Raw genomic sequence first — 21,937 nt, 5'->3', positions numbered from 1 at the left:
TTCTTTACGAGCTCGAGCCTGTTTGCGAGTCTGATTATAAACACATTTTCCTGCGTCCCAGTTCCCCGGCAACTTCCCCGTTTGTAACGTGAGTTTTTTGGATTTTATCTAAAATTTTACTGTAGTTTATTATAAAAAATTTTAAAAAAAATTTTGAAGTGTGTTTTTTTTTTAATATTTTGAAGTGTATAGTTTAAAATTTTTGAAAAATTTTTTGAGGTTACTGTAGTTAAAATTTTTTAAAAAACTTGTAGCAAACAAACTTTGCAAAACGCTTGACTTCCAAACAAGGCCTAATATTAGAGCTTGTATCGAGCCGATACTTAGGGTCTGTTTGATAACATAAAAAAGTGCTGATATTGAACTTTTTTAGATATTCAGATGTTTTGAGTGTTTGATAAATAAAAATCCATTTGCTGAATTTGTTAAGCAGTGTTAAACTTGTGTGTATTTGTTCAGTACAAGAATCCTAACTGAATGTTTAATTATGTTAATTATGTTCAACATTATTATCTAATTAAACAACCTGACATTCTTTATCTAATAGTTTTCTATATTTCTTTTCTCCTTTTTTAATGATTTTCATATTTTCTCCATACTCCTCGTATAATATATTTCATCTTTTATATTAATTTTAAAAATAAATATTGTCATTTTCATACCTAACAATTTTAAACTAATTAAATCATAGGTTCTATTTTCTTTTTTGGATGAAAAGATATAAGGGCAAAATTATCAATTTAACTTATTAAGCATTCAGTTATAAATGTTTATCAAACAGTATAAATAGATTTAGCATTAAAATTCAGACATTCATATATTTCTTTTCAGTGCTTAAAATTCAACAAATTAATCGTTTCAGTATTCAGATTTCAAAATTCAGATTCAATTTTATCAAACGGAACCTTAGTGTTCACGGGGTTCAAATTCAATCGAATAATAAAAGAGTTATAAACATTGTTAAAATTCAATTTGTTAATTTGTATAAATATTTGAGTTTGAATTTGAGGTGGGATCCCAACGGGTATCATTCCCCCAAAACTACGTTCTTTTCAGACCCTTCAACCAATCGATACGCTTACGAAGAGCAGTTTTTTGCTAAAACTCGAACAGTTTCTTGAAAACTCGCTTCAAATTCATTTCCATATATGGAGGAAGTCTTACCCAGCTTAGCAAACGTAAACCATTGAAATATAAACAGGCCGAATTCAAGCACAAACTCGAGTTTGAATTTGAGTTTAAAAATAATTTAATTATGTTTTAATACCATTGAGAATAAATTTAATTTTATTTCTTTGTCGAAAAATAAATAATGCGTGATCACTTTTTGAGTAAAATATAATATATATTTCATAATATTAAATGTATTTATATTTATATTTATTTATATAATTATATATGTGTTCATGAATTATTTGAATAGTTCGCAAACGAGTTCATGTTTAGCTTGATTGTTAAACGAGTCTAATATTGTGTTCAAATATGATTCGTTTATTAAAACAATCACTTTTTTTTCCTATTTTGGGAACTTGAACGAGGTAAACGCGAACATGTTTATTAAACGATCGAGTTATTTTTTTCGAACTCAAACGAGTCAAATATGAATATATTCATGAGCAGTTCGATTCGTTAAAAGCTGTACCTGAGCCCTACTCAAATAATAATAATTATACTAATTCGTAATTAATATTTTAAGGTGAACAATCTATTATGCCATCTCTATCCCCAATACAGGGCCTCTTTAATTAAATCCATTGATGTAATTATTACAATTTTTTATGTAAACTCGAATTTACTTAAATAATTAATTGGTGTAAAATTCACTATTAGACTAAAAATGTACATGAATTACAGTAAAAAATATACGAATTGGTTTGAATTGGACATATACATCTCAACTTTTGAAGCCAAAATCCTTCTGTTCTTGTTGCTTATTTAGTTGAAGGACAAATTTCGTTGGAGGACCTTTTTTTTCCCCTTTTCTAAGCCTGCAGTGCATGCGAAGGACCTTCGAAATGCAATAATTTAGGTGTCCAGATTACTTTCTTTTTCTTTTTCTTTTTTCCAGAAACGATGGATAAAGGTGTATAGATTTCGCATATGTCATATTTCCTCGAAGTTGATCTATCGAAAATTATCGTGGAAAAAAAATCATCTTTGGAGCAACATTTGATAATACGTGCATGAAAAAAACCCTTCTTTTAAAAACGAATAAAAATCAAAATTAATTAGCCATCATTTTACATATGAAAAGAAAAAAGTAGAGGGATTTTTTCTTTTATCGTGTCTAATTTAGGTTAAGTGAAAATATTTGCTATTGAGAAAAGGAATAAACTGGCAAGTGAGAACAGTGAAGGCACAAAAGTAGATAAATTGATGGACGGTTCCATGTTTGTTGCGTGAAATGACGATAAGTTGAAGCGGGATTGGCGGTGACTCAAGTCGATAATAGAGGTTACCCAGACCTTTTCCTAAAACTTAAAAGGAATTTGTAAATTGCCATTTTTTAAACATATCCGTATATAGAGCTTGTTTTAAAAATTAGGATTAATTACATCCACCTCCCTAGTGTTTCAGCCAGACTACTGCTGGCCCCCATTAAGTTTGAAATATTATAGTCAATACCCTTAAACTTGATAATCACAGCAAAAAGCCCCTTGACGTTACAAAACTAATGTCTGTTGCCATCATTAAGCTAGCAAATTGAGTGATAACCCAAAGTGTTGACCTTGGTTGATCAGTCATTGGTTTTGATGATTAACAAACCAAAATGTAGATTTGGACTAATGTTTTTATGTGAGAAATTTGTTAGAACAGGTCATTGATCTAAAAGAGAATCGAAAAAATTTGAATCAAAGAGAAGTTAAGAAATATGAAGGTTCGGACGTAGAGAATCGGACGCTCGATAGAGGATCGGAGGTCCGACAGACGACGATACTCTTCGGACGCTTGGATCGGACGCTCATTCATTGCTTCGGCCGTCCGACACAAAAAGAATGAAAGTTGAACATTCTGACTTCTATCGGACGCAGGGTTCGGACACAGTACAAATGGTTCGGACGTCCGATAGGTGGTTCGGACGTCCGACAGGCCAACGGCTAGTTTCGACAGCATTTAATATTTGACCGTTGGAGAGCCTTTTGGAGTCATTTCTCACCTTCTATAAATACCCCAAAACACAAGAAGACACAGACTTTTGGCCAACACTAAATACAAACTTACAAGTGAGATCTTTGAGTAGAAATATTATTTGTTGGTTGTATAAGGGGTTGGGAAAGTTGGGTTGTGAGGTTGCTCAAGTGAAGGTTACTCTCTGGGAGGAGTAAAACCTTGGTGAAGGTGAACCTATCACTTGGAGTGATAAAACCTTGATAAAGGTTGCCTCACTTGTATAAAGTAGTTCTTAATTGAGTGGGTAAGCTTTCAATTGTAGCTAGTTGAGGGTTTACTTGGAGAGTAGTAAAATTCCTTTGCTCAACCAAAGTATGTTTGGGGTGAGGAAGGAGTGAGCCTTCACTTGTACAAGTTGGTTAGCACTACCATCAATTGAAGAAGTTATTTGGTGGATTCAACTCCAAGTTTGGAAGAAGTTTGGGAGTTTGATTGGTTTGAATTTCTTTTACTTTATTGTTACTCTATTTTTGTGCTTTAAAATTGCTTATATTCTTTGTCATTGTATTTACTTGACTACTTGTCTGGTTGAGTATTTTGGTTGTATTTGGTTGCATCGGGGCTTACACAAAGTTACCCCAAGAAACTATTATATTTTAAGCTTTTAAAAATTATTAAGTAGAAAAAAATGTGATAAAAATTTAAGGGAAAAATTTGAAAAACTAAAACATGCTCTTCATAACTTTTGGCCACCACCATCATTTTTTGAAACCCTAGATGCTCCGCCACCTCTACCAATAACACCATTCAAGTTCTAAACACCTCAAAGCCAATCTTCTCACAACCACACCATTCTTTATCCACACTGCCATTAATCACAACCATGCATCTAGATTTGATTTCACAATTTTCATCCAAATAGGCCAAAACCATGTAGACTAATAGTTCAAATCCACTAATTCCATAACCAACTCATTCACTTTTTCTTCCCTTATTCTCTCAAAGTTTTCCTTAATCACAATGGCACTTCTTGTTAAATCTTCATGAAAACATGTGACATGTAAGGCTCTTTCAATCAATATAAAAGCATAAGAAGCCCAACTTACTCAAATTTGCAAATACATAGAAATTAATAGTGCTATCAAATGCGGAGCCTAATCGCTAATGGGGTGTAAGGCAATTCATTTTCCATATTGGATAGTTCAGTATACAGTTAAATGCAGGTTTCTTAAGCAGGTAGATTAGTTTTTTTCCTTGTTATTGTTACTGTGGGAAGCAATTGGGGAGAGGCTTGGATGGTTGAAATGGTCAGCGAGCCAGTTTAGGAGATTCTGTAAAGTTAAGAGTCTCGCAAGTGCGCTTCCAATTCTTTGAAAAAATAATCATCAATTATTTTTTGTTCCTTTTCGTCTCTCCTAGCTCTAAGTAATTTTGCCAGCAACAAATATTTGCTGTTGGTTGCGGTAAAAGTAATAGTAGGTAGCCAGTATCACTCACACTCATTTGTTTCATTTCTACTTTTGACTACTCCTTTGTTTCATTTTATACTTTAATCTAGATTGACACAGGGTACCCTAGTAATTACAGGTAAATATTTAACACCATTTGAAATTTGTTAGGTAAAAGGGCGGAATGTAATATTCTAAACCTCAGGGATCTAGCGATAACTTGGTTAAAACACTAGGGAGGTGGATGCAATTAACCCTAAAAATTAAGTATTTTTGGTGATGAAAACACACTAATATATTAGTTTTTGGGGCATTAGAGGTCCCGTCACACTACCATTATTCAAAATTGATTAATAGCTTTGTTTGAAAATTTATTTAAAAATTTTATTTGAAATATTAAAATTAATTTTTTGATTTTTATGTTGTTCAAGTAATGTTTTCCTTAAATTAAAGAATTAGAAAATAGAAAGCATCGAATTGGATTTTGTATTGACCTTTATAGGTATTGGCGAGAGTTTAATTTACAAATACACAAAATAATTTAAATGAAAAATTATACACAAAAGAGGAATTAAGATTGGGAAGTGAAATTGGGAAAAAAAATTCAAAGTTCTATAAAAAAAAATTACATAATCGTGATCGGATATTAATCATACCTTAAATAATTGCTTTTTCGATAATTAATCATCTCATCACGCAATTATGGTATAGAGATAGACCTCCCACCCTCGCCTCCCCCCCCAAAAAAAAAAAAAACCCGGAGGCAATTGTATAAGCTTGTAAATCAATGGTGATCAATTAACAACCAAAGGGAAAAATGTCACGAGGCATGTTTAAAAAAATTAAAAAAAAGGAAGTTTGGTTTGGAGGCGCATGAAATGATGAAAGTACGTGGGTAGAAAACAGAGAATGGGATAAATTTTGGCGCCGCATGTGGGAATAAAAGATGTTATCGGGCAAATTTGCCTAAATTAAGGTGAAAACTAGAGCACCAGCCAGGACTAGGAAAGTAGATGGATGGATGTCATGCGGTGTTGGGTGTCCTGGCGTCACCAGTCACCACAGAAGCCAAAAAATGGCAGCGAAGCTTCTGCTGCTCTCTCCTCCTTGTCTCTCTCGCCCTCGCAATACTAATAATAATCAGTTAATCAAAACCACCAGCGCAGCCGCAGACATAGTTGTTGCAGGCCGAAGATTACACTCATCAGCAGCAAGTGCCATACAAGAATATTACCGCCCCAATACCAGACGATTTTGTCGTCGTTCTCATGGGAGACGACGACCGTGGCTTCTTCACCCACATCCCCCTGCCTGCAGAGCTCTTCTTCCAGTACGGTCATCGCTTCACGAAAGTCTATCGTCTTCAGTAGTACCTGTAGCTTTAGCAGCGCATCATCTTGGACTCCAGCATCCGAATTCTCCTCCCCTGATGACGATACACTTCTTCCTCGCCGACAGCTTCGTGGGCGGCGGCTATTCACAAGCCAGCTACTACACTTCCCTGGGACTGTTTGTCATCTCCGTTCCCGGCCTTTGGTCCCTTATCAAGCGCTCTGTCAAATCCAAGGTAAATAATGAATACTGCCTCTGTTTTTTAGACTGACCTTCTACCTAGTGTTCTCTTCTTCTAAGTTCTAATACATACACATACAGTATATACTACTGTGTACGTATTCTCCTCCCCTAATTGCAGCTGCATCTGCAGCTGCACATGAACTAGCTAGCTAACTTTGAATACCGTAATTTCACAGTACTTAGATTGGTAGGAGCAACTACTCCTCATTGACCCATCTTCATATAGCCTCACCTTCACCTATGTGTCTGAGTTGTTTACATATCGTATTAACTAATTGGTTGATGCTAAAGTTGTTAAAAACAGCAAAGTAACATACTACATACATGTATAATATATGGATTGGGAGGAGGAGAAAAGGGATACAGTCGACAGGGTTCACCTTTGGCTGAGCATGGATACTTCCACCAGCACTGTTTGGTTTTGTTTCTCACCTTTCTCCCTGCTCCCTTCGTTGATTTTTAGTACTACTAGCATTTCGTGAATAAATGTTATAGGAGCCAGTTTCCTGGTAAGTGTTTGACTACAATTTGGTCGCAGTTAAGAGTGCGTAGCTAGCTAGCTGATGGCGTGATTGTTCTTTCTCTTTGGTCAATTTAGATCGTTCAGAAGACATTTACTGCAGTGTCAGATGGGGAGGGGAATCTGATGCCCAATCAGGTGGCTGGAGCAATTCTGTCCTTCTTTGCTCGCAACAATTTCGTGGTGTTGGAGAGAGGAGAGACTATTACGTAAGTTAGCAAGCAAAAGCCAGTGACAATATCTTGGCTAGAAATCATCTTGGTTAATTGCTTCTTGTCCTTCCTGCTTTCAAGCTGTCTCAACTAGTTTCTACATGTGCATTTTTGAGGTTCCAACTCTTCTTCCTATCACTGGTGAAGGTTTGAAGGGATGATGGTTCCAAGTCGAAGCCAGGCAGCACTACTCACTTTCTGCACCTGCATAAGTCTGGCCAGTGTTGCCCTCGTTCTTACCATAACTGTTCCAGACGCAGGCAATAACTGGTTCTGGCTGACCACATTAAGCCCCCTAGCGTAAGCATTCTATTGCAGCCTTCCTGCTATTTCACCACATCTTTCTTCCCCCAAAGTGTAATCTTTGCATTCTTAAACTCTGTGTTCAAACTTTGAGCATCTAATAAACTCGTAATTAAACAGAGGCGCATACTATTGGACAAGGGCATCCAGGAAGGAACAGATAAAAGTCAAAATGATAGTAGCAGAGAATGGAAGCCTTTCAGAGATCATTGTTCAAGGTGACGACCAACAAGTAGACCGAATGAGAAGGGAGCTTCAGCTGACGGAGAAGGGAATGATTTATGTCAAAGGTATCTTTGAGAGATGAGATTAGCTTGGTGAATAAAAATCTCCAAAACATGGTCTTCTTTTGTTCACAAACTGGTCAAGGCAATTTGAACAACATTCCTACTTCGATTTACTCCCCCGTGAAAGCTCATTATACACCCACAAGTTTCAACATGTTCCCCATGAGAGCTTCATTGTGTCACAAAAAAATGCCGTTGACACATAAGGCAAAGATGGGATCCCGATTTTCACATAAATATGACGTCCGCAAGCTCCATTCTGCAGAACTAAAAAAAAAACATTTTTCATACTGGAAAGAGACGCTTGTTCATGTGTTTGGACAGTTTAATAACAGACCAATTAGTCAAAATCTGTGCCGCAATTAAGAAATTGCACGAATGCAACCGGATTAAACATCTTGTATAAGAAAAAACAGAAATGCGAACTTGACAGCAAACAGGAACAAACTCCGACTTTTCAATCATCTCACACTAACTGGCGCGTTACATGACGCAGGAGTATTAGGAAACACGGCTTATTGAAGCTGAGCAGGTCCAACATAAAAAAGGATCAAAAATACCAAAAAAAAAATCCTAAACATGCCCAAGAGAAGAGGGTTGAAAACATAAACTATCAGCAACACCCATCACAGAAACTTGATGTGGATTTGTATCTTTGATACCTGAAATATCACTCTTTTTCCGAGTTCTCAACCAATCAATAAATTTTTCTCATCCAAAAAGGTATAAGTAGGTACTTCCAGGTTGTAGGGAGCTGGGCCTTTCCTAATCCTACCAGAGATGTCATAGTGGGAACCATGACAAGGGCAAAACCAGCCACCGAAATCACCGGCATTTGGTAGAGGGATACAACCCAGATGAGTGCAGACGCCAATGACAACAAGCCATTCTGGATCTTTAGTCCTCTCAGAGTCTTCCTGCGGGTCACGAAGGGATTGCACGTCAACACTATTAGCCAGTTTGATATCCTCCTCAGTTCTGCGCCTGATAAATACTGGTTTTCCACGCCACTTCACAGTAACAGTGGTGCCAGGCTCAATGCTAGAGAGATCAACCTCAAGGGAAGCCAGTGCAAGAACATCCTTAGTGGCTGACATGCTGAGGACAAACTTGAGAATAAGGAGGCGGATGAGGGAGGCATATACAAATCTACCACCAGTTAAGACAAAATAGGCAAAGGCCCGTTTGCTGGGGTCACCTGGGGTGTAGCGCTCATGATTGTACTCATCATAAACTATCTTTGGTGATGGATTCTTGATAGCAGCCACTGTTGCTGGAACTTCAGGCATCAGGTTTTTTTCACTCTTAGGGGTGAGGGACTCGGAAGCGAAGCCTACAACGGTCACCATTTGCCAATTAGATACACAACATATCATAATGGACAATTAGAAATCACTTTGATGATCCATTCCTGGAGTTACAATAAAGCAGATTGACTGTAAATGATAAGTCCGCTTAATAAACTTGCAAAAAGTTGCTTCCAGACCAAAACTAAGACCAAGAACACCATCTAATTCTAATCAGACTACGAAAAGTGAAAACTTGCTGCTCTGAAACACCTACTTGAAAATTTGAAGATATCAAAATTCCTGGTCACGGTGCAAATAAACCTGGGCATGAACCTCCTCCGGACTTTTATTCAGTAATCACTTGTATTTCGATTGAAAACAAGAAGAAGAAGAAGAAACAAAGTCTCAAGCTCTAGAAGGGAGAAGCATGCAAATTAAGAATGGATGTTGGCACCTCCACTGTGCTTAAGTGCATAGAAGTGTTGTGACAAGAGTATGTTTCTAGCTTATGATGATTACGTTGCCAAGATCATCCTTTAACAAGGAGATAAATGTGTCCCCATGAAGTGGGAGACAGTGAATAGTACAAGAACCTCGGAGATATTTCAGCTGATGTTTTGTAGCAAATCAAATGTAAACATCACCTTCCTCGTTTTGTGTTTGGTTAGTGGACTAAATTTTGAACCACTTGGAGCAAATTGTATGTATTTTCATTCATGTCATCTCAAATCATTTCCCTTTTGGCAAACTCATTTTAAGTTTCACTCAAAAGGTAGTGACGACAACAGAAACACGGAAGGGGAGAAGAAAATAAGCAAGAAGGCATCAAACCTGAGGAGGAATCAGACGAAAATGCACCAGCAAAGACACCAAAGAAAAAGTAGAAGAAGAATAAAAGCAGGATTAAGGATTTCCTACTACAGCAGCCACTTGCTACTTACAGCAGCCAGAAGTAGAGAAAATAAATAAATGAACACATGTTTAAAAGAACAAGAAGAAGAAGGAATTCTTGCAATCAAAGATGAGGAAGTGAAAGAACAATAAAGATGCAGATAATTAAATTAAAGCTAGGAAGGGAGGCATTGAGCATAGGAGGAAAAGAAAAAAAAATGAATCGGATGGACAAATCCAAAATTGCACAAGAAATAGAAGTGAAACAAAAAACAGCCCCCCCGGGAGGGGGGGGGGGCGAAGGGGAGGGCGAGGTAAAAGAGAGAAAGAGAAAGGTACCTCTTGCTGGTGGTGGAAGGTGAAAACGGGGATGAAGAGTGAAAGTAGGAGCAGAGAAAAAGGGATTGGACTTGGAGGTAAAGTGGTCTGGAAGGGGGACTGCTGGGCGGTTGTTGTCCTTGGTGGAGGAAGGTAGGGGATGGGCGGCCGCTTGGGTTGGCCTCCATAACCAGGAGGAGGAGGAGGAGGAGGAGGACGACGACAACCTCCGACTCCCAATTCGCAGCATGTCGACTCGTGGGTTGTTAATAATCGTTATTGGTTGTTGTTTGATGCAGCAGAGTACCTTTCTGTGGCAGTAATCAGCACCGACAATTATATTGTGAATTTAAAAAAAAAATAAATAGTGACCCTTTCTTCTAACTACTACTAATATAATAATAGTACTACTACCGGCTGGGCTAGTCCTCCGCTCACCGCTGCCAAATAAATTGGAACATTCTTCATAATTCACAAACGCAACGCTGGCCTGGCCTACACCATCTTTCTGCTTCTGCTTAGGAGGAGTAGTCTACGGTCTACACCTCATAAATTTACGGACGACTACTCGACCTTTATTCAGTGGAATAGTAGATGATTTTTTTTTGTCATTTGTTTTTAAAATAGTATATTAATTTTACATTTCTTATAAATTTAAATTAATAAAATTTAGTCTCAATTCTAATTGTTTGAATTGCTATTTTTAGAAATTTTTGTAGAAAAATATATTTGATGTATGTAAGGTAAAAAATTGATTAGAAAATGTGCCCACGAAAAATATAAAATTTTTTTTGGGGAAAATCATTATCCGAACAAGGTTACTCGACCATTTTTCAGTCCAAAATCACCATGTAACTTTGTTTGAATTGCTATTTTTAAAAATTTTTGTAGTAAAATATATTTGATGTATGTAAGATAAAAATTTGATTAGAAAATGTGCCCACGAAAAATATAAATTTTTTTTTTGGGAAAATCATTATCCGAACAAGCCTACTCGTCTATTTTTCAGTCCAAAATCACCACGTGACTCTCGTACTTACAATTGTTTCATAATGTATAAAAAGGTCAGACAACACTTTTCCCACTGGCAAATGAACGTGGATTGGGTCATATCTCATATTTTTTGGGGGAAAATGAATATAATTCATATTAGATCCTATATTTTTAAGGATAAAAATGAAGGTATAGCGCATCATCTGTTTAATTGTACGTGGGATCTAACTTGTTTACTTCTATAAAAATGATTATGTACGGATCATATAATAGATTTAAGGAAAAATGGTGGAAAACTTGAATTGGAATTAAATTTTACTGACTTGATTTTGTTAGGAATGTAATGTTATTATTTTAAAAATGAAGGATAAAAAATTTATTTGATGAACATTTTGAACGATTTTTTCTTATAATATTCGACAAAATTTTTTTTATGTGAGTATATTTCTCAATTAATTTTTTACTTTACATATATCAAATCGCTAAAGTATATTTTTTTAATAAAAATTTGAGAAAGTAGCAATTCAATGGGACATATATACAAAATATTTTTTTTCCAACGACCTTTCTCACAATTTCACACCTTTTCCAGTTTTCCATGGTAGGAGATTATAATTTCATCATACCCCTTATACGTAGATTTACTACTTTTTCCTCCTCTTTCTTTTTGGTAGGAGTAACCAGTGGGTGGTCCATTTGGTCTAGTGGTCATCACCCTCTTTGGTGGTGCTGGAGATCAGGGGTTCAAACCCTGCCTCCCTCAAATTTGTTACAATATGTGGCTGGTCTTAGTTGACCATCTCCCGGGGTTCAAACCCTGCCTTCCTCAAATTTGTCACAATATGTGGCTGGTCTTAGTTGACCATCTCCCTTGCCCCTTTCCCCTAGAGTAGGCTAGTTTAGGTTATAGTGCATCTATTGTTGCAGACAAAAAAAAAAAAAAAAAAACCAGGTCCAGCCAAACCTTTTTTGCGACGTGTTCAATTTTGTGTTTACTGGGCAGTAATAAATCGTCTTTCAATTTTTTTTTTAATACACAAATCCCTGTGGTCCCTTACCAATCCCGGTTTCTCCTCTCAATTCCTAGGAATCCCCCCACAACCCTAAACCCTCTTGTGCTTGGGAAGAAGAAGAAGTGGTGACTGGAGTGAAGTGGAGTGGAATAGGAGAATTTGATCTTCAAAAATAAAAGAGGGATCGGCAACTGCAGCTCAGTTCTCCTTTCCCACCACAGCCACAGGTTCAAGAATCAAAGCACCTTCTTGAATCCTTTCATTGCCTGTTTTCTTGGAATCATATCCTACTTGTGCTAGTTTTGTTTTATGATTAGGTCCTTCATTTGGGTGTATATTTGCATCTGTGTTGTTATTCCTTTGTCCTGAGCTGTTGTATTCGGACACCCGGTCATTGAATGGAGTCCAACAAGAAAAATACAAATCAAGAAGACAAAAAAGAAGAGGCGGAGGGGCTGCAGGAGGGTTCGGAAATAGAATATGTGAGCTACGGCGGAGAACATCACCTGCCGCTTATCATGAATCTTGTTGACCAAGAACTCAGTGAACCCTACTCCATCTTCACTTATCGCTACTTCGTCTATCTCTGGCCCCAACTCTCCTTTCTAGTTCGTATCGTTCTCTCTCTCCCTTTTATTTTTTTTCCCTGAAATATATAATGTTTTCCCTTCATCTCTCTACCGTTTCCTTATCTTAATCAATATGGATATTGTTACCCGTAATTATCAAAGAGCCGGCAGCACAAACCTGGTAATTGGGTGCTTATAATTGGTTAGTAGGCCTTCCATGATGGTAAATGTGTGGGGACTGTGGTGTGCAAAATGGGAGAGCACCGGAATACTTTGAGAGGCTACATTGCTATGCTTGTTGTACTTAAGCCTTACAGGGGCAGAGGCATCGGTAAGCGCCCCCCCCCCTCTTTTTCTTTTTCTTTACTTCATCTTCTCTGCTCACCACCTGCAATTCTATGTTTCCCTCTCTTGCTGGAAACGCATTATTTGGCATGATCTAGAGTCTTTGGTTGATTCTCTTAACCGTTTGCATCTCTTACTTTGTTAAGTTGCTTGTCAGCAGTTTGGCCGTTCGTCTAATAAATGACTAAAGCACTTAAGAGTTCAGAGCTGCTAATCATGAACACGTACAACTTCATGAACCCCAACTTTTCCAGCTTTCAGTTTTACTTACTCTCCTTACCATTCCCTTCCCGCCAAACCCCCTTTGCAGGTCCCTAAATCTGGGATGAACTGAACTTGATTTAGTTGCACCTTACATTTCATTGAGCTGTCACAAGCATATCTCAACTCCCTACTCCTGACCATTTATAGTCAACGATAGAAATAGTATGGCACATCACTATTATCTGCTTAAAAGTTGCTTAGTGATGTGATTGGTTGCACATGTGAATCAGTGTTTTTATTCTGCTTCTTCAATATCACTTGGAACAGCACCTTTTACTTGCCTGCAAAACTAAAGATACTTTCATATTGCAGCTACAGAGCTTGTTACTCGATCCATTAGAGTAATGATGGATTCAGGGTGCGAAGAGGTATGTCACTGGTCCTGCTGCATTTGGAATTTGCTTTTTTTTTCTTTTTCTTTTTTGGCCTTCGCTAATGCATTATGGCTTTCTACTCTTCTTTGCAGCGCAAAGGAAATTGTATTGTTGGAAAATAAAAACAAAAGGGAAATGTAGGGAATATAACTGGGAGATCACTTTAGTAGTGGAAAACTTTCAGCTTCAGTCTGGGGATTCTCAGTAAATTCTCCCCAGCAAGTACAAAGCTTATGGTACCAGGAATGTATTAATCTAGCGATCCACCTTTTGGCGTCTTGGGAGGGAAAGGGGGTGATTTTTAGCTGCATGGTGCTTGTTAATCATGCCACTTATCAAACCTCTAGTATTTGACTGAGGCTAGAATAGTTGGGGCTCATGGTAACCTTTTATACTGCAATTAAAGAATCATAACCATACTCGACTCTGTCTTTGATTAATATACCCTTCTTTCGTTACTGCATGCTTTCCCTCACGTACACACATATATATACACACACACATTACACCAGTAGTTCTGATAGCTTTTGGCAACTACTAGCTTTGGATGGCACGAGGAAGTTGTCTTATTTATTCAATTGTTGAGCTTATCCCAAATAGAGAGAGAGAGAGAGAGAGGGAGAACTGTCATTGGTTTCCTGATATAATTTTCCTTTTTCTGTTTTTAAACGGACTAATTGGTCATCTAGACATGGTTGTCAACACTATTGGATATGCAAAGCATCTTTGACAGGTTCCTTTTCTTTGTTGACTAGGAGGTTTCTTTGCTTTGTTGACTTGGTTTAGGACAAGTCAAGCATTGGATATATCTTGAACAGATGTCATGCACCCGTTTAGATTAGCAGCTGATCTGATATCAATGAAATATCTGTTTGCATTTTGGTTGTTGATTTTGGCAGAAAATGACCATTAGCATTTTGGGTGAAAAGTGGAAGAGAGGTTTTTTTTTTTTTTTTTTTTTTTTTTTGGGGCTAGAAATTTTTGAGAGTACTGGACAGAGTGATTCTAGTGTTCCTTTATGTCTGTTTTTCTTTTGGCTGGGCTAGGGTAAGGGGTGAAGAACTTCCATTTCACAGGAAGTATTTAGTTTTAGAGGAAACTCCTAATGGCTTAATCATTGTTGTATGTTTCTAATTAGAGCCTAGGGCTTTTACATCTTTTGTAAATTTTTTCTTCCCCACCCCCCCCCCCTCCTCTTCCTAAAAACCTAAAAAAAAATTTTTTTGGGCGTAGTGGTTGATTTATTTTGATGGTTCCCAGAAACACATTTTTTTCCCCTGATTGATAACCTAGTATTTTACATGAATGGATGTGGCATTGCATTTGTGGCTCATACTTGCTCGCAATCTTTTGAAGGTGACCTTGGAAGCAGAAGTTACAAATAAAGGAGCACTGGCTCTATATGGCCGTCTTGGTTTCATCAGGGCAAAGAGGCTTTTCCGGTATTATTTGAACGGAGTTGATGCTTTCCGGCTCAAGCTGTTGTTTCCCCGGCCAGAGGCACACCAGCATCAGTCAATTATGAAACTGGGATTTGGGACCTACGAACTGGGTAGCGATCAACAAAACGAGGAAACCTCTGCTGAATGATAACTAGTGAACCTTTTTCAGTTTCTTTGTCTTTATGACCTTCCACTATTTTTATACTGCAAGCAAGTCAATTGATAGATCTCTGGAATATATAATTATAGGATTGTATTTGGCTGTTTTTGTCTTTGCGTACTGTAATCAAATGACCAGATTCATGGTTGTAAATGGTCCCTTATTACGCTGTAAAGTGTCCAGAGTATCATACAATTCGGACTATGTCCCCTCATCTAAACTTAGATTGAATGAACTTCCTTGACAAGCAATCACCTATTCGATCATTGGTGTGATGTGTGGACGGATGGTCTAGAAACGCTCGACCAAATGGTACAAGGCTCTTTTAGCTTCTTCTTCTTCTGCATTTTTTTTTTAAAGTAAAAGCTTTTAGCTTCTTTATATGCTGCAAAGACTTGTATATATGGCTGTTTTGGGTTCAAAGGAGATTGTGCAGCAAAAGGGAAAAAGGAGAGGCCTCGCAAGTCAGAAACCAGCAAAGATCCATGATTGCTTTAGTTAAGATATTAGAGATGTTTTATATGACTATTTAAAAAATAGTACTATGCCACAAAAACCCATCTTCCTTTTAGTGCTCTTCATCTTGAACCAAAATTTGAAATTTTTCCCATGTTCATTCACAACCATATTCCATTGAGACCCTTTTTTCAAGTAACTGGATATTCCATTGAGTATGTTGATTTTTCCCTAATGACTAAAAACTTTTATCTGTAAATACTACATACTCAATTACTGTTATTATGCTTGATCCCAATCAGTTTATCCTACTACAAAATCCATCTTAAGCAATGACGAATTAAGTTGTCCGGTCAACAAGAGAGTCAAGACAACATACTCAATGGAGACATTAATCAGGTGATTACATGCTCAATGACATCTCTAGCGATTCCAAAGCTCTCACTTTTCTCTTTTGCCCTAATAAGATTTGGGATCTTCCCTGAACTACAAAATAAGGTAAAAAAACTCTCATAATGGTTAAATAATATCCTGTCCTACGAATCAAGCACATTCTTCCATCGCGATTTCCTGGTTAAACTGAAAGAGGTCCCCAACTTCGTTATGCTCCGCTTAATTCTGTCGGGCCACTTAAATTCTTCTCTGCTCCAGAGTCATCATTTTCACCTAATGCACAATTTAAACTCGCGCTCTTCATCTGTAAGGTCTTGCCCCAAGCCATTGGCAGGAGTGCCAAAAATCTACCAAAATAGTGCCAAGGCTTAAAAGCCAACAAGAAAAGAAACAAAGAAAGATGCACTATATAAAAAACAGTTTGGATAGGGGGATATTTGGAATAACACTGTAGCACTTTATGTGATGGATATATGTGAAATAAAAATATAGTTAAAAATATGTACATGATTCAAGCTGAATATATATATATATATTGCAAATTATGGTAACCAAATGGCCCCACTAGTGTAAACAGATTCAATCACTTGTGTTTCTATGTAGCTCAAACTTGAATCTTTAAAGTATTGGGCAGGCACATACGACTTGCAACACCTATAGACTGTAAATTCTGCTCCAGTTCACCTACTTGGCCTGTAGTGAGTGCTTGCACAGCATTAAAAACAACACCAAAAGCATGTATATAATTGCTCAACTACACAACATGTAAGAAGAATAAGCAAGGACTTAATTTAGTTTGTTAGGTGCTGCTGTAGTTGCCATCCAAGAAGCTAAGGTTTCATTTGAAGTAGGACGATATACTGCCTCGTACAGTGATGCTGGTACCTGGTAAGACACTTGACCATAGGCTTTTAACATTTCTTTAGTGACAGAAGCAGCTTGACAAGCATATCCACTACCACATCTGATTAGCAGCTGAATTTACCTGATAAAGGCTTTGAGAAGCCTCAGTTGTCCAGTAAGCAGCAGCTCCTGATGATGATGATGCATAAGCATTTCCATATGAAGGTCCAGAAACATGTGACGGAACTTGAGCATATGCTGGTACTGAAGCGTCAGTAGCTGAAATAGCATCAAACGGGAAAGCATATGTATCGTTCGCAATCACAGAAATGTCATTTTCGCTACATGGGTGGTGAGCAGGCTGACTACAATGATAATTGCTTGGCTGTCCTGAACGATTAAGTATCCGTTTTACTACATATCGATCATATGAAGCAGAAACTTCAGCTTCAGGCAATATATTTGAAAATGGTACTGGAATTGTCAGTATTGGACGAAACAATGACATCAGATTAGTCACCTGCAAAGCATTAATTGATAAGCGAGCAGTGGAAACAAATGCCCTAAAAAATAAAGGAAATAAACAATGTAAATACAACACCACCTGTTCATTACTCAGCTCTTGTTTGAATTTGGAACCTGCATTGTAGTTATCTTTAATAACATGCTTAAAGGCACTCTCAGGCAAAGGCAAGCAATCCTTGAATATCTCAAACCTTACCTATTGAAAAACAAAACAAGTAGATAAGTCCATGGATTAAGAGGCCTACACAAACTTGATTAGAAATGAAAGCATAAACCAAACAAAACTGCCTTGAAAGGCGGCTAGATTTTAGATGAACTAATCCTGAAAAGGTTCAACTTGAAACGTTCAACACCTGGTTAATACAATAAATAAAGATCATGGGAAAGAGAACAACTAGTAGGTGCTTCCATTGAACCACAGGCGTTGGTACAGTGACCAGGGGAGGGCTCTTAGAGTTCTACCCACTGTTAGGTTCAGGGTTTGAATCCTGGGCCTAGCAATTGGGGGGTGCAAAGGGTGTGGGGAGGGGTGGGAGATTACCAAAAAAAAATGTAGGTGCTCCCATTGAAGTCCTTGTTAAAAAATATCAGCAGACTAAGACGACAGGTAAAACCTGCAGTCTTAGGACAAGTAGTTCTACAATCTCTTAAGTTTCAACATTTGAATGGATCTAGCCTGTGAAGCAAAAGGAATAGAAAGAAAGAAAACGATAAATTTGTACCTGTGCTAAAAATTTCCCTCGGAAAGCAGTTGGCTCAATTCCAAGTCCTCCATTAGAAGTTGCACAGTAAACACCATAAAGAAGTTTCAACTCAAAGTCAAACAAGAACAACGTCATGCAGGGTCTGATTTTCTTAACAACATTCAATCTAGCTGCAGGAAGCCCGAAAACTCTATACCTGTAGCAATCAGCTTTTGTTTTTCCATTGCACATGAATATATAGCCTGAAAGTTTATCCTTGCAAGCAAAATTTTCTACTCCATCAGAAGATGGAGCAAAAGCAACATTTGTAAAGGGGGAGGCCATGGCACCACAAGCAGATGAGCATAAGCAGAAGTTTGACCAGCGCTGAGAAATATGTGTCGTTTTGGAAATATCCAATGCAATATACTTCCTGGGAAGCCAGAGCATCTAGTTAGTAACTAGATTAGTTGACTGAACCTCTTTTGCTTCAATCATTTGCCATTTCATGTACTGTTGTGAAATGAATAAGAAATTAGCTCTCAACGATTATGAAAAACAATATAACAGAGAAGCAGATCTAGAAGCAGCAAAGTTCCTGGAAGAGCTCATTGCAAGTACAAGACTCATAAAGCAATTAAAATGGGCCTGAAAGGAAGAAGACTATACACTTTAAATCAGAAACCAAGAGTTTAGACAAGAACTAAACCAGAAAAGGCTAACCTTCTTCCCATCCCAACTTGTCATGCAGTGTGTGTAGCTTATCAACATTTTCTAGCCCACTGGAACAGTAGATGACAAGCTTCCAGGATTCTTTTATACCATAAGTTCCAACATTGGGTAAAACATTTGCGGACAACACGTATTTGCACAACAGTAGCTGTGGGAGCATGCAGACGTAGAAGTAATGATTGGGAAACTAGTATCAGAATTCAAAAGGAGTTAACAACCAAGGTTTCGGCCTTGGAGGAAACAAGCATCCTTAGTAAATGGAACTTCACATGCTTTCTGAACCATCATTTGCCAACAGAGTAGAAGAAAGGTTTAAAGGCTAGGAGGGCTATTGAAGCTACCCCTGCTGGCTTACTCCCTCGTATAAAAGAGTATCAGATCAAACCCCCAGATATAGTTTCTCCATTTCTGTGAGAGTTAAACACAAAATCTAAAGTGGGAGAATTCAGAAGAGAGGGGCAAAATTGTTTATTGGACAAAAACTGCAAAGCATTGCCAGGATAAAGGCATATATTTTAAGCATTAGTCCATCAATGCTGAGAGAAACAAGAAAGATGAGGCGACATATTTTGCCTGCATGCAGAAGCTGAAAATTTTTTACACCGTGACTTCGAATTGAAAGGATCCACTGACTAGCAAATTTTTGGTACAGACAACAATTAGCATCCTGAGCTAATAGAACGAGATCTGAATGGGAAAGTAAGATGTGGTCACAGCATCTGTCTTGGAACGGAAGCACATACAAAGCTCATAAATCACACGCAGGCATTAACAGCATGCAGGAAGAAAGTTGCAGCAAAGCCAGTTGTATGCTGAGATTCATTAAAATGGAAAGACGAACAAATAAATACACACACACACACACACACATATATATATATAAACACAAACTGCACAATAAGTTTAACTAGCTATTTGACTCCGGTGGTTACAAGTCTCGTGTTTCCTTTCTTTTATTGTAACTTCTCTACCACACCACCACAGGAGCACTATTCTGATCTGCTTGTAATGGATGGAGTGAGGCCTATGGCTCATAAATTAACTCAACCCTAACCCGATAATTAACTTGAATGTAATAAGAAAAATGATCGATGTCTTCCAAGTCTTTCCAAATAAACGTGAATTTCACAATATCATACTTATATAATGCTGAGTTCGAAGACTGATGACTGTAGCTATTGCTGCTATTCTTGTAGCAGTGAACTTAAATGATGATGCAGAAACTTGCTAATACTATTCTACTACTACACTAATTGGTACTCCTCAACTAATAATGGGAAAAACATGCTTCACTTTTGCAGTCTCGTGAAAGAAGGGAAAAAGTACAAAATAAAAAATAAAGATGGTGGGCAGCAGGGGTGGCTTTTGAAATGGAATTCTCACCTCACCAACTCGGTAATCAGCAGGCAGTTGTCCACCTCCGCCATCCGCCGCCGTCGGCCATTACCGCCACTCCTAGATGGAATTTTTCTTTTGATACGCCAAAGAGGGAAAAAATAAATAAATAAATAAAAGGAGTGGGGTCGTCCGTGTCTCAGCAGCACGGCTCGTCTGGTGTGGTCCCGTAATTACCATTTCATCCTTTCAATTTGTTCGGACATTTTGGCTTAGGGCGTGTTTGATAAAATTGAAACCTAAAAATTAAAATACAAAATCTGAAATTTAAATTCATTAAATTATTGAATTATTAAATTTAATATATTTGGATGCATATCATATTCAGTGATAAGTGAATAGTTTATTACTTAATTTTAGGAGCAAGTTTTATCTAGAAAATACAGTGCCACTTAATTAATTTAGATATTCAATTTTTTGTTATCAAATAGTCTAAATATGTTAAAATTTGAATCCATTAAATTTAAGTGTTGAATTGAATTATTAAACAAGGTTTTACTTTGGAAGCTTAGATAGAAAATAAATAAAAATAAGGGAAACTTAAATTATGAGATAATAGAAGAAAAGATAAGCGATTATTTATGTTGTTTGGCAGTTTTGAGAATTAGTGAAATGATTTTAGATATGAAAATCATTAAATATTTATTCAAAACATTTTTAAGAAAAAATAGGCATTTTAAAAAAATTTGACAAGCTTCCTCAAAATTTCTCTCCATTTTGGTCCAATTTAGGAGAAAAAGTTTTACCTACTATTCATCATTTTGAATCTTCCCATTTCCTTTCTTTTCTTTCTTACTAAAAACTAAAAAACAAAGAAAAACTAAACATTCTCTCCTTTTCCTTTCTTTTCTATCCAAATCCTCAACTCCCAAACAAAACCTTCTATTTTTCACTTTCTTCTGCTTAAGTTGAAGTTCCTTTAGTCCATCCCCGTCTTGACTATTGCAGTAATTTCATATGATAGTTGTACTACCTTTTTACCTCATTAGGGACTATTCATGGTTCTAGTTACCTCTAGTTGTGTTGTGGCCCATCTTCTTTCTTGCATAGGTTTTAAGTTCTTGTGTGACCCATTTCGATTGTTTTTCTCTACTTTTTAATTATCCTTTTCTAAAATTAAAATTGCTTTGTGTTTATTTATTTCCCATGTATGACTGCCTATTAAATAGTAGTAAATACAAATAATATGCTACTCATGGACATCTCGTCCTGCCTAGACTTGTCAATCCTGTTCATTCATTTTTTACAGGAGACATCTCGTCTTGGGCATATTTGACGAGATGATTATCGAAATCACCTTGAAAAGTCGTTTCACATCGCGTACTCCTTTACCCAAGACAACCGATATTTTGGTTATTTGGATGATTTGTAACTGATGGAGTGATGTAACCGCACAACCACCTTACTGTTCAGACCTACACCTGACACTGTCACTCTAAACTATCTCATGATGGCTGATAATGGGTAGATCTCATCATTTTATCTACAAACTCATCTACTATAAATACTTATCTAACACTTCCACGCAAGGTATGCAATCTAACCCATACATTCAACTTTCAAACTATTTATGACTTTAGCATCAGAATGAGATTGGGGGCAAAGCCACAACCATTTGAAATTTTACAGGCGAGCTGGTCTTTGGTGACATCGCATTATTCATCAAGAATTCATTTATTCAATTGATGTCATCTGTGGGAACGATAGTTCGTTTACCATAATATCTACACAATCAAAATGTCGGAAAACTTCTCGGGCTAAACTCGAGACTGATGCTGATAACAAACACGAGACCA

At 37.2% G+C, this 21,937-nt stretch overlaps 4 protein-coding genes across 12 annotated transcripts; 2 read left to right on the top strand and 2 right to left on the bottom strand.

Annotated features, from left to right (window-relative positions):
* Window positions 1-5,566: 5,566 nt before the first annotated feature.
* LOC113751206 (protein COFACTOR ASSEMBLY OF COMPLEX C SUBUNIT B CCB1, chloroplastic) lies at window positions 5,567-7,668 on the top strand. The gene is made up of 4 exons (XM_027295133.1): window positions 5,567-6,126; window positions 6,733-6,863; window positions 7,014-7,166; window positions 7,290-7,668. Exons 1-4 carry the CDS (start codon window positions 5,581-5,583, stop codon window positions 7,474-7,476), a joined length of 1,017 nt encoding a protein of 338 aa, XP_027150934.1. The 5' UTR covers window positions 5,567-5,580; the 3' UTR covers window positions 7,477-7,668.
* A 158-nt stretch (window positions 7,669-7,826) lies between these two features.
* Window positions 7,827-10,290, bottom strand: LOC113751208 (cytochrome b-c1 complex subunit Rieske-4, mitochondrial-like). Its single transcript, XM_027295134.1, has 2 exons — window positions 9,976-10,290; window positions 7,827-8,789 (listed from the first exon to the last, which is right to left on the bottom strand). The coding sequence occupies exons 1-2, from the start codon at window positions 10,202-10,204 to the stop codon at window positions 8,146-8,148; spliced, it is 873 nt and encodes a 290-aa protein (XP_027150935.1). The 5' UTR covers window positions 10,205-10,290; the 3' UTR covers window positions 7,827-8,145.
* A 1,715-nt stretch (window positions 10,291-12,005) lies between these two features.
* LOC113754094 (N-alpha-acetyltransferase MAK3) lies at window positions 12,006-15,374 on the top strand. 2 transcript variants are annotated; one of them, XM_027298424.1, is made up of 5 exons: window positions 12,006-12,187; window positions 12,278-12,568; window positions 12,740-12,860; window positions 13,451-13,506; window positions 14,869-15,374. In XM_027298424.1, the coding sequence occupies exons 2-5, from the start codon at window positions 12,359-12,361 to the stop codon at window positions 15,100-15,102; spliced, it is 621 nt and encodes a 206-aa protein (XP_027154225.1). In that variant the 5' UTR covers window positions 12,006-12,187; window positions 12,278-12,358; the 3' UTR covers window positions 15,103-15,374. The 2 variants fall into 2 exon arrangements, with proteins under 2 accessions (XP_027154225.1, XP_027154226.1); XM_027298425.1 differs by lacking the exon at window positions 12,006-12,187 and having other exon boundaries at window positions 12,478-12,568; window positions 12,737-12,860.
* Window positions 15,375-15,868: 494 nt separating this feature from the next.
* On the bottom strand, window positions 15,869-20,212 carry LOC113754373. 8 transcript variants are annotated; one of them, XM_027298771.1, is made up of 6 exons: window positions 20,130-20,195; window positions 18,738-19,154; window positions 18,054-18,527; window positions 17,411-17,527; window positions 16,949-17,326; window positions 16,529-16,848 (listed from the first exon to the last, which is right to left on the bottom strand). In XM_027298771.1, exons 3-6 carry the CDS (start codon window positions 18,462-18,464, stop codon window positions 16,750-16,752), a joined length of 1,005 nt encoding a protein of 334 aa, XP_027154572.1. In that variant the 5' UTR covers window positions 18,465-18,527; window positions 18,738-19,154; window positions 20,130-20,195; the 3' UTR covers window positions 16,529-16,749. The 8 variants fall into 8 exon arrangements, with proteins under 8 accessions (XP_027154569.1, XP_027154572.1, XP_027154571.1 ...); XM_027298770.1 differs by having other exon boundaries at window positions 18,738-19,433; window positions 20,130-20,166; XM_027298772.1 differs by having other exon boundaries at window positions 18,738-18,894; window positions 20,130-20,165.
* Between the last annotated feature and the right edge of the window lie 1,725 nt (window positions 20,213-21,937).

Source organism: Coffea eugenioides, chromosome 11 (genome assembly GCF_003713205.1).
Source record: "Coffea eugenioides isolate CCC68of chromosome 11, Ceug_1.0, whole genome shotgun sequence".
Taxonomy (NCBI): domain Eukaryota; kingdom Viridiplantae; phylum Streptophyta; class Magnoliopsida; order Gentianales; family Rubiaceae; genus Coffea; species Coffea eugenioides.
This window is presented reverse-complemented; position numbering and strand designations above follow the sequence as displayed.